The 11,443-nt window shown below is 43.1% G+C and overlaps 1 protein-coding gene across 1 annotated transcript; it reads right to left on the bottom strand.

The window, feature by feature from the left end:
- Positions 1-4,122: 4,122 nt before the first annotated feature.
- LOC113487515 (ER degradation-enhancing alpha-mannosidase-like protein 2) lies at positions 4,123-11,194 on the bottom strand. The gene is made up of 7 exons (XM_026862154.1): positions 10,073-11,194; positions 9,162-9,373; positions 8,051-8,192; positions 7,631-7,755; positions 6,773-6,917; positions 5,454-5,575; positions 4,123-4,647 (listed from the first exon to the last, which is right to left on the bottom strand). The coding sequence occupies exons 1-7, from the start codon at positions 10,287-10,289 to the stop codon at positions 4,156-4,158; spliced, it is 1,455 nt and encodes a 484-aa protein (XP_026717955.1). The 5' UTR covers positions 10,290-11,194; the 3' UTR covers positions 4,123-4,155.
- Between the last annotated feature and the right edge of the window lie 249 nt (positions 11,195-11,443).

Below are 11,443 nucleotides of genomic sequence, written 5' to 3' on the forward strand. Positions count from 1 at the left end.
CCCCAGCCCCGCCCCGCGTGGGGAGGCCGCGGCCTCGGCAGCCCTTCCCCCGCCCCTTGATCTCTCCCCGGGGGCTGCTGAGGCGGCAGGGCCGCGACAGGAGTCGCCTGTCCTCTATTCATAACTTAATTTCCATCAAAATACCTACATCTACTTTTTACATTTCCTATTAATTTACTATCACCGGCTCGAGTGAGCAGTTCACACACGCAGGCAGAACCAAAACCCGTAGCACTGCGCCCAAGGAGCTGTCTAATCAAATGAGAAAAATGACAGAATAGAGACTTGTGATCACATGAAGAGCCCCACGGCAGACCTTTACCACAAACCTGCTCTGCCCCTGGAAGACGGGGAGAAAGCTGGACTCACACAACCTGCTGAGGCAGATGCTGCTCTCCACACCGAAGCAAAACAGCGTAAATGCCTCCAAGGGTTTAGAGAAAACCAACCAAACACAAAGTCAAAGGAGACAGAGTGTTGGGAAGATGGACGCTTGGGAGCAAGATCTTGACTAACATCCAGGCAGCAGCTTAGAGGGACCCGAGAGGTGACAATGGTCCCAAACACCCCACTGTCATCTAGAGCGGTTACTGCCTGTCCCAGGGAGCAGCCCAGCTCTAATTCTTGGTGAGACAGCAAGGAGCACAGCATATGATACGGATGATGCCCAAAATCGTGACTGCTTTAAATGCAGGCCTTAGTTCAATTTCCATTTTAACTTCCCTTTGTTGTACAAGGAACAATACAAAGCAATGGAGACACCGGGGATTAACATGATGCTTAATAGCACTGCCTAAGCAGTGCTGTGATGGCATCCAGGTGATGTATTTGGAAGTTTTACAGTATCAGGTCAAACATCACTTCTCACCACCATGACTAATTCATGGGCCTGATGATGATCACAGTTTTATTTGTAAAAAGCAAGATCTGTTAATGGATGACTTGCTGTTTAGATAAATTGCTGTTCACAGAAAGCCACTAAGCGCTGCATTTGAAGAAATGCAAACATAGCAATCTTATCACTTGCACACTCACACTCACCCAAATACAAAAGGCTGCTCTGTCCGTTTTCATACTGCTTCCCCTGCCCCGCCTCCCTTGCTTTTTGGTATGTTTTTTGCCATTTGCCAGCAGTTCATATGAAGGTCTGACTCTTTTTTTCCTCTACCTTCGCTTTTGTTAGCCCCACTAAATTAGTCTTTCAAGAAGGCGTTTGACCTTCCATCAATTCACAGCCTCTCCAAATCCAAACAATTATTTTTTAAATACTTCAGAAAATCTGGCCTTATGGGTTGGGCTTTGCAGGCTGCTTAGAGTGGAGGAAAAAACCAGAAAAACAAACAATTACAAGGACAGCCTCGACAGAAAATGCTAAATTTGGTTTCTGTGCTATATTTCACAACTCGACAAAACTCGTTTCCTTCCAGCCTTTGGCAGATGCCATGAGTATGCACTTGTAGGTGGGACCTTTTGAGTGCTGACCTGCCTCGTTTGGAAGCCATCCAAGATTGCCACTACCCATCTGTGTTTCACACACATCTCATTTTGGATTCCTGACAAAACCTCCTCTATGTTCTGTTAACATGACCAAGCGCTCACCATATTGCTTGATTGGAGCTCTCCCTCCAGCTGGAATACACTAAAATAGATTCGCCATCTCTTCCCACAGATAGCCTTCATTGTGAGGCCCCTGGGAGGAGTGGCAGCAGGAGATGGCAAGTTTTAGCTTTATTTTTTTTCCCAGCTGACTTGTGATAGTAATTTTGAATCCATCAAGTTGCCACTAACAGCAGAACCTCTTATGTTATACATACAGAGAATGAAATCTGATCTCTTGTGGGACAGCCAGACACTGACGATTTCATCCCACCATCCCCTAGAGATTCCCAAACATCTGTCCTTCATCACGTTGCCTACAAGCACAACTTGTACACGTGTCACTAAGGTTCAAGCATGCTCTCTGCCCTTCAGCAGCTAGGCCAAGCCACAGTTTTCCATTTAAAGAAAAGGGTTACTAAGAATCCCTAAAAATCATATCACAGTTCTGTTAAAAGAAGGTCTTAGTAAGATGGTAGTCACTCTCAAATACTGGAACAAACCAAAATTAAGGCTGTCTTGTGTTGTTCTGACTCATCATCCATCCTGTAGTATTAATCAAGATCCATCCTCACTGTAGAACTGTGGACAGATCAGTTCTTTCAGCTCCAACTGTGCTTTGGAAAGATCATAACTCTTAAGGCTACTACCCTGTGGTTCTGCTACTGAAGCTTCATAGGTGAGGGTATCAAAGTGCTGTGGTTAGAGATCTACAGTGCTGGTAATCTGCAGCTTGTCCCATAAATCCTTGTTTTCCTCTACTTCATGGGTGGGGCAATACTGAGAAGAATCAGGACTGAGCACCAAGCTAAGCCACTGCAGAAGGCCTGCATTTTGTCGTTCTACAGATCAGACAATGCATAGTGTAAGAGATCAACAACTGGAAAAGAAAAAGATAGCATTATGGTTACAAGGAGCCACTAACAAGTGCTCCATCTCTGGCTAAGAATGCCTCAATTTTAGAGTGCTCCACTCTCAGTACTTCCCCTGCAACAGCTGTCCCACCTGCTAAAAGAAAACAAGTATAGAACTGGAAGGGTCTGTAGAGGTTACCAGTCCTTCCAATATGTTTGTCTGTCCAAAGTTGCAAGTGTCCTTTACGTCTGTTTACTCACAACTGCAACAAGATTTCCATCCTGAAGAGTAGGAGACAAAACCAATAGTTTCTCAAATCAACCCCACATCAGCAAAGACTGGGCATTCACCCAGTTGTATTTAACTATTTCACGGGCCACATGGATTTATTTATCTCTAACCCACTCAAATGACTACAGCTTGTTTGTGCTTGCTCCAGACTCCACACTTTCCAGCAGGCTTGAACAAAGTCCATCCCTTTTCTGCCCCCTGCTTTTTTCTTTGGAAATAAAAATGCTTTGTAATGCTACTGATTTCTCTCTTTCTGTAATTGCATACATCTGTCAAAAACACTGATAACACATTTAACAGTTCATATTTGTCAGGTCAACTGGACATCAAGAGGTTTCACGCTTTTTACCTGGTAAGAAAAAGACATGAGAGGAAGAGTCACAAGTTCTCTCACTGCCTGCTGCAGGGAGCAGCTTGTGAACATCTGTTTGGCTGTCTCTTGCACCAAGGGAGAGCTGCATTTCACTCTGAACCAAGTCCCCTTCCATCCTACCCTTACACACACTACACATACAGCTCAGCTGGTCCACCCTGAGGCCAAACTTCACTGACCAGAGTTGCGGAGTTATGCAAGCAAGGCCCCAAAGGGAAGTTTAAAAGAGGAAGGAAATGGGAAAGTTTCATAAGAAAAGCATGTTGCATTCTCTAAGAATAAAATCAAGCTCCACTGCAGGGTAAAATAAACCTTTGCTAGTCCACACTCCACCTCGGTTTACAGATTATATTATCTGGCTGTTTACTAAACCACTTTCAGGCAGGTGGCACCGACCCCCCCTGATTCTACATCCAGAGGAACTGAGCACTCTTCTGTGATGCAAGTGCTCTCCTCCCCCCAGGCCATCCTTCACGCCCAGCAGAATGCTAGCTCTACAAATCTGGGCCTCCACCTCAAAATCAACAGGTTTTCTCGACTGGTCATTACTCTGTCGACCAAACCACATGTTCATAAAGAGGCCAAAGGGAAAAGGTGGAGCACATTACAAAGGAGACTTGTAGGCTCAGAAGTGAAGTCACAGCTAGCAGTCCCTGCGTTTCCCCTTATGATAGGCAACTGCTCAGACTCATGTTTATAGAACAAAGTAAGCTGTGGACTGTGAGTAAGCCTGTAAAACTTCAATACAAACTCACAATGAAATAAACAAGGTACCTCTAACCTGTACTTTTCCTTCTCTTTCTGAACACCTGCGTGCTATTCAGGCAACAAACTGGTTTGAGATTATCGGCTTTACAGTATTAACAGCTGATACCCAAATCGCACTTCTGAATGAGCAGTAGCAGAATTTAATGGGAAGCTGTTTCACTTCATAATACAATTCACATTGTGAGGTACGACACTTCCATTATGAAACTATAAAAATATATTCCCAGAGTCTGAAGCAAGTTCAATAATTTAAACTTATCATGAAAAAAGAATCAGGTGTTATCTAGGAAGACCTGTCCCAGTACTGCAAGTTTAGAATTAAAAGATTGACTGGGGCAACTCAGAAGGGAGTGTGAGCTTTTCTTAAAGTTCCTCTTTTCTCCACCTTTTTCTGAAGGGGCATCTTCAGGGTCTTTTGCTCTTTCCCCTTCACCATGGTCAGAAGCTCTTTTTAAAGTGAATTTCTTGTTTTTCTTCAGTGAGTAGAATTCCCGCATCAAGTCTTCCACCTCCCACTGCTCTTCCTTACGCTTCCTACAGCAGTGTAGTGCAGCAGGGTCTATAGGATGAGCTTCAGTGTTGAAGATGTATCCTCCAGCATTCAGGACACATTCCCCGTATGGTGTAATCACCACATCAAAGACTGATCCATCATTGTGAATAAAGTTGTCTGGGTCAAACAGCAGGTACAAGTATTTTACTGTTTCAGCCAAAAAGAAGGATTCCATGCGATTATCCAGCCTGTGATCTCTTAAGTCTTTGATCTACAAGAGAAGAAATACAATAGGTTAGTTATATTGTTAGGGGGAAAGGTAAAACCAGCTTGCAATTCATTTCAGTTAAACAGCACAGTATGGCACCAATTTACCCTGTATTTTAAACAGCTGTATGCAAATACATCAACAATGTTTTAAATTAACATAGTCTAGTGACAAGGAACAGGAAACTAACAATCAGGAGAAACACATTTCCTACCTGGGTAAGGAGAAGTGTAAGTCAGTTTTCCATCATTTCCCCCACTAAAAAAAAATCATAAGGCTATTACCTACTTCCCAAATAACAAGGCCTAATTCCCAATACTTACAAGGTGTTTTTTTGTGAAGTAGAACTTGATAGAATGTTTGAAATCTTCTACTAAATTATTTTAGAGAAGTCACTCACTGCAGTTCTGTGTTTGATCAGATTTGCATGGCACAGCAGGAAAGCACAATCACACAACTGGCAGGCAGAGCGTACATAAGCCTTCCTGCTGAGCTGGAACATCGAGTACCTACCAAGGTACTGGAGGCAAAACCTTCTGATGCTTTCCCATGTTTTGGGTTCTGGTGCCACAGCCAATGATAGAACTTGTCCCAGTGTTCAGGCTGTGAGGGAGGTTACTACCAGAAGCATGACCAGCAGTTACCCAGATCAGCTTCCCAAAGAAATACAAGGGCTTTGTTTGAAAAGAAGTCACGTTCCAACCACAGTGATCACTTGACTCAACAGCAAAACATCATTCATGAGAACACTTTCTAAAAGCTGATTTTTGCAGCCACTTAGCTGACTCAGCAGTTGACTTAGCACTTACAGTTGCAAATCCACAGTCCACCTTGCTGATTTTTTCTATGGACTCCACTGCATCTCTTCCCAGTTCTAAGAGCGTGGGATCTCTTGTAGCACGATACAGATACATTGCACTCTCAATCAGCTCTGCAAAACATCCCCAAACATTTCCAACCATAAAAAGATTATCAAACCATGTACACAGAGAAGATGAGATATTCCTTGAACTAACTTAAAAATACTACTTCAGGATGATCAGTAAAACAGTGGTTTTCCTCTGACTCAAAGCACAGATACTTGCTTTTACTAAGGATGTGCTACAAAGAAATTCACTCTAACCAGACTGCATCAGCTCAGGTAAGAGTGAATAATGCTCCCCTCCCACATTCAGGGAGTGGGAGGGGAGCAAGAGAGAAAAGGATTAAAACTTAGTTGTCAAAGGAAGAAAAGAAAGATGCTTCTAGAAAGTCTTGCAAACAAGAAATTCAACCCCCAAAACACACTTTTAAAATGACATCACAACCTTCTGAAAGAGGGGTATCTAAGACACCACAAAAACAGGCATTAGGGAAATACTCTATATAGGCAACGTGCACTTTGTTGTGTTTACTTCCTAAAGAAACAGGTCTTTTTCGTTGCTGTAATACCTCTGAAAGGTAATGCTGATGAGTATTTTTGTAGAAGTGTCCAATGTGAGTGTCAGCTGAACACTCAAACCAAAAGGAAATTAATTACCCTCATTTACAAAACTTTACTGACCTAATAATCAGGTGTGAATATTTTTTTTTGTCAGTTGTGAAAAACAGAAAAAAAGACAGATCATTTAATTGCAGTATCACAGACATCACATAATCAGTCTTACAGGTTGAGCTTTACTAATGCAACTGGAATTGGTTTAATTCAGGAACTCAACAGAACTAGAGTGGTCTATTCATACTCACTTTCATGTCCTAAATTTAAAGGACACAGGCAGTCACATTAACGTTTTGCATGACCTCAAAACATCCTATGTCAGACAGTCTAACTCTTAAACATGTCAAATTCTACATCAATGTAGAACATGTACAAACATGTACAAATTCTACATGAGCCCAATTTATTAACAGGCCCTTGTTACACAGTAACACCACAGTTTGTTCCCTTTAAAAGGTAGCCCTGACCTTGTGAAGGCAGAAAGCAGAATCTGTAGCTTTGACTATGGAAATCACTGGTAAAGTGCATGCAGGAACTAAGTCAAAGCAAAACTGGGGAGGAGCTTTTGGAGGGCAGGTGTTGCTAACATTTGATCTTACCACCAGAGCCAAAGCAGCACTCCATGCTTCTCTTCATTTTATTTCTGCTTACCAGGCCTGAGTGGATATCCTTCCCTCTTGTCCACCGTGTAGCCCTGGGGAATGTTGTAGAACTCAGGCAGCCCACCAAACTGCTTCCAGACAGTGTAATAGTTGAGGAAGGTTCTCATGGCATTATCTACATCCCCAATTAGGCTCTGAGAGAGAGGAAACAATTAACAAAGCAACATCTGGGTGAAGAAGAAACAGCCCAGAAATTGATGCAATAACACTCCTATAGTCAAAGCAAGAGATAGTGACAGAAATGGGTTGTTGAACAGGTCTGAGCGGTGTCACTAATACTCAGGCACGATGCTTAAGAAAGGTAAGACTGAAGAGGAGACAGATGCTGTTTTTCTGTTGGATCACAATCCACACACCTGAAATAATATGAAGTCTCTTTGATTTTTAGTTAGCAGAAGCTTGCATTTCTTCAGTCAAAATTTCTTTTAGTTAGTCACAGCATCCAGTCTATTTCAGTAGGGATAACAAACACCCAGACCAAACCTAAGTACTGATGACAAAGCAAACCTCTCAATGGGAAAGCATTCACACAAATAAAGCATTTATGAGGTGGTAGAAAAAGAGGTGTGATTGCCTTTTTCCTTAGGTTCCCACCTGGATTATGAGACCACTGTCAGTCAAGTTTGCTACAACAAAACTGCTCTGCCATCACGCTTAGTCGGAGACTTTTTCTCTAGACCATAGACAAAGTCAACATCTGCTCTTGTACAGGCTCAAGCTACTGTAGACTTTACCAGAGATCAAAACAAACTTTTAATCAGCACATATGTGGGTTACATTTGTAACTTTTATATTAAAGCCTGACCCAAGACAGATGACCATATGCTACTGGTATGACAGCTCTTACCTGTAGGCCTGGCCAGTAGGCCTCCAGGGACTGAAAAACAGGCATGGACACTGTTCCTTTGTACATCTGAACCCAGAGGTACCAGTCATCAAACTTTGTGTAATTTTTGATAGCTTTGTTATATTCTATAAAGAAACATAGATGGGTAGGTAATCCAACAAAAAAAATCCTTTTTAAGAATGAGAAGCCCCCTTTTCACTTGAGCCATGTCAAGTGAATGACTTCTCAGGATGCTCACTTTGGTAACTCTTTGTTATCACAGGTTGTTCAAAAGTATTACAACAAATGCTTCAGGAACAGCCTTGAATGTACCCTGTTAAGATTCTTCATCTTCTTCTTCCAGTCTCACATGCAGAGTTTTTACAGGTGCAGTCAAGGAGGCATTCCTGGGACCCTTCACACAGAAAACAAACTGCTCACCTAGAAACATGGACATCAGCTCCTTGTCCTGCAGGAGAATGGCTCCTTTCACAAGGTATTCAAAGTAGGAGTCCACTCCCGCCCCAATGCCAGCATCTTGGGCCACCCACTTGGCCGTTATCACATCAATGTGGTTACCAACCTGGAAGGAGTGAGGGAGGAGGAAAGAGGGAGTTAAAGTGGAAATAAAGCTAATCTACTCAATTATAATTTTAGAAAATCCCCACACCACCACCACACAAGAAAACGTTGACCTTTTTTCAGACCATCTATTTCCTAGATTCACAATGTCCATTCCAACTTTATGCTTACGGTATAAACGCTGCACTTGAACAAAACACCGTTACGCTACTGTAAAAATGCACAATTTCAACATGATGTGTCTGGTCCTAATTCCAACCTTACAAAAGATTAGAGAAGGATGAAGAGGTAGAGATTCAGAGATGGAGGCCAAGGATGTCAAAGGCATGAGAGCTGCCATGCTAATAATTAAATAGATCCTTTAATCCTGGGACTCTTCAGCCTAGAAACAGACCCAGCTGATGGAGAACAAAATACACAATCATGACTTGCTTAGCAAAGAAAAAAAACCCCAGCTATTCAGTTTCCTGAACAAGGATTAGGGGTATAGCTATAGAAATTCACTGAAGAAAGACTGACCAGGAGACAGTAAACACAGAGATAATGCTTCTAGCTCTGGATATTCCTAAAACACCAAAGGCTGTCAACTGGTAAAATATCTTGGTCCACTTGCCATGCCCTTATTTTCTTTGATAGCCCATTGTCCTACCAGGCATTAGACAAACCTTTTATCTGTTACAGCTGCTGTTACAAAAACTGCAATACCCAGCAGAAGGCATTTGTCTCCCAACCACATCTGTTACAGACCAGAACAATGGCATCATGTCGTACTGCACCACTGAAGCAGAGATGTGGATGCTGCAGGTGTTTGGGAACAATGTCAAACACATGCCTTCAGCCCAGTTATTAGCACTGTGGTTATTTATCTAGTTCTATCTTGTCTCTGTTTATGCTCTTTTATGCTTAGAACTGCATCCACAAAACTATACAAAAAGCAGGCCAGCAAGTTCAAAGTCCATTCCTCACTCACCAGCCCAATATCTGAGCGATTTTTCCACAGTGCCTTCAAAGCCTTCCTGGCAACATCTTCAAACACTGGGTCACCAGTAAGGTGGCTTAAAGTGGCAAATTCCACTATAAATGTACCAATTCCAGCAGTACAGGTGACTGGGGTCTCCCCAGGGTTTACTCCGTGCAGCAAGTTCACTGTTCCATATGGCATCCCAGTTGGGGTCTGAAAAGCTGAAACAGTATTTTTGGTTCACAGAAGCATTCACTGTCACGTTTGACAGACTGTCAAGCAAACATGTGCCTCACATTCCACTACTCATGGGCAAGAAATGGGACTAGAGCAAATGCAGTAACTGCAAAGAATAAAATGAATGTAATCCCGGGAGGGGCAGGGAGGGTACCCCCAGCGAGATACAGTCCTGGGAAGGTACTGCAGATCTCCTCCATCTTGCCCACAGCAGCAGAGTGCAGACCTCCTTTTTTACAGCATAAGCAGGGTAGTCAAAATGAAACTAGACACACTGGTTGGCAAAACTGCAAACTCTGAGCTTGTGATTACTCTGTGGCAGCCCAGGGTGCACAGCACACAAGGGAACAGCGCCATACCTGCAGGGCAGCCCACAAAGGAGTAGATAAGGCTGCATCTTCTTGTCTTTACAAGCTGCTGTTTCACAACCTTTATTTATTATTTATATTAAATATATTTCCCCTTAACAAACTAATGTGTTGAGAGCATACAACATTTGGCATGCATATGTACAACTCGTATCATGCCCTTCACAATGTTTGTCCCACCAGCTAAACTGGCTTTGAGCTCAGGGAACGCAGGAGTGTTTTATGAGTTTACACACCTAGCGGTGCCACCTTCATCAGACACACCAGTCCCCTCAGGAACCACGGCATGGTGACACAAACTGGACAAGTTCTCACCTGGTAGGAGCTTGCGAGCTGCTTCCTCTGCCATCCTCAGGAGAGGTCCAGAGCACGGCCAGCCCACTTCTACTTCAACACCAGCCTTCTTCGACAGCAAGTGAGCAGAGAGGAGACCACCCACCACTGGAAGGTGCACAGTAAGAATCCCATTAAAGAATATGGGGAGGAATAAAATCTGATACCAGCTGTATTTATCATGATTCAGAGGCAGCATTTACGAGGAAGAAAAGTGAGATGGCTCATCCTTAACAGCCTAAGAATGGTTTGCTTCTTCCAGCCTGTTTGCAATGGGTAGCAGATATATTTCTTTCCCTATTTTAGAAGCATCAGATCCTACTGGCCCTATTAACCTGCACTGTCCTGCAGACAATCAGAGAGCTAACAGTATAATGAACATGAAACTATGTGAGGAATTGTTTCACTTCTTCCACAGAGCTTAATACTATGTTTCTGTAAAGCAATACAGCATATCTTCTTAAATTCCTTCAAGAAAGTGTCTAGGCCAGAGTCAAGAATTTCAGTGTGACTGACAGAGGCAGAGCGTTATCAGCCCTTTCAGAGTCTTGTCTACTGTCTCATAACAAGCAAACACAAAGAAATTACACTGCTGCAAAAACTGACTTCACGATATTTGACAGGAGAAACAAAACAAAAAAAAAAATCACAACAGTCTTGTTCTTGGACAGCACTGAAGCAGTTAAACAGGTATAAGACTCTAAAGACATTTTTGATTTTCAAGAAAAAGACAAGTTTCACTTTATGACGTTATAGCAAGAAATTAGTAATCTCTGTTCCAAAACAGTATGTAAAAAAAGGTAGTATACAATTTGTACTGTTCCAGTGGAAAACATGTTTATTCCAAAGCTCAAAACCTGGTACCAGAATACTGAAACTGCCAGGTCTACTTCTATGTGCATTGAGGCAGGAAGCAAAAAGGTGATGTAAAAAGACAAAAAGGAAGTGACATTTGTTTGGGATTTTTCTGTTTGTTTACATGCCCTGTTACACTGCCTTACAAATGCATTCTGACCACTACCTTGCACCTTGCATTGCCTCTGTGTACAGTTCAGAGACTGATATAGGAAGGAAATCCAGCATGAACGCCAGGGAAGAAACCCACCTCACTGCCGGAAGTGGCCCGCGCTGCGCGTCTGCTTCCGGGGCGCTGTGGGGGGGCGGGACCGGGGGCCTGGGACCCGGGGACTCCTCCAGTCGTTCCGCCCGGACGGGATGTAGCTGCAGTTACCTGGGTACAGACAGAATGGCAGAACCGTCTAGGTTGGAAAAGACCTCGAAGCTCCTCCAGTTCAACCATGAATCTCACCCTGACCGTTCCCAACTTTACCAGATCCCTCAGCGCTGGGTCAA

This window comes from Athene cunicularia, assembly GCF_003259725.1.
Source record: "Athene cunicularia isolate RWA chromosome 20 unlocalized genomic scaffold, athCun1 chr20_part1, whole genome shotgun sequence".
NCBI lineage: Eukaryota > Metazoa > Chordata > Aves > Strigiformes > Strigidae > Athene > Athene cunicularia.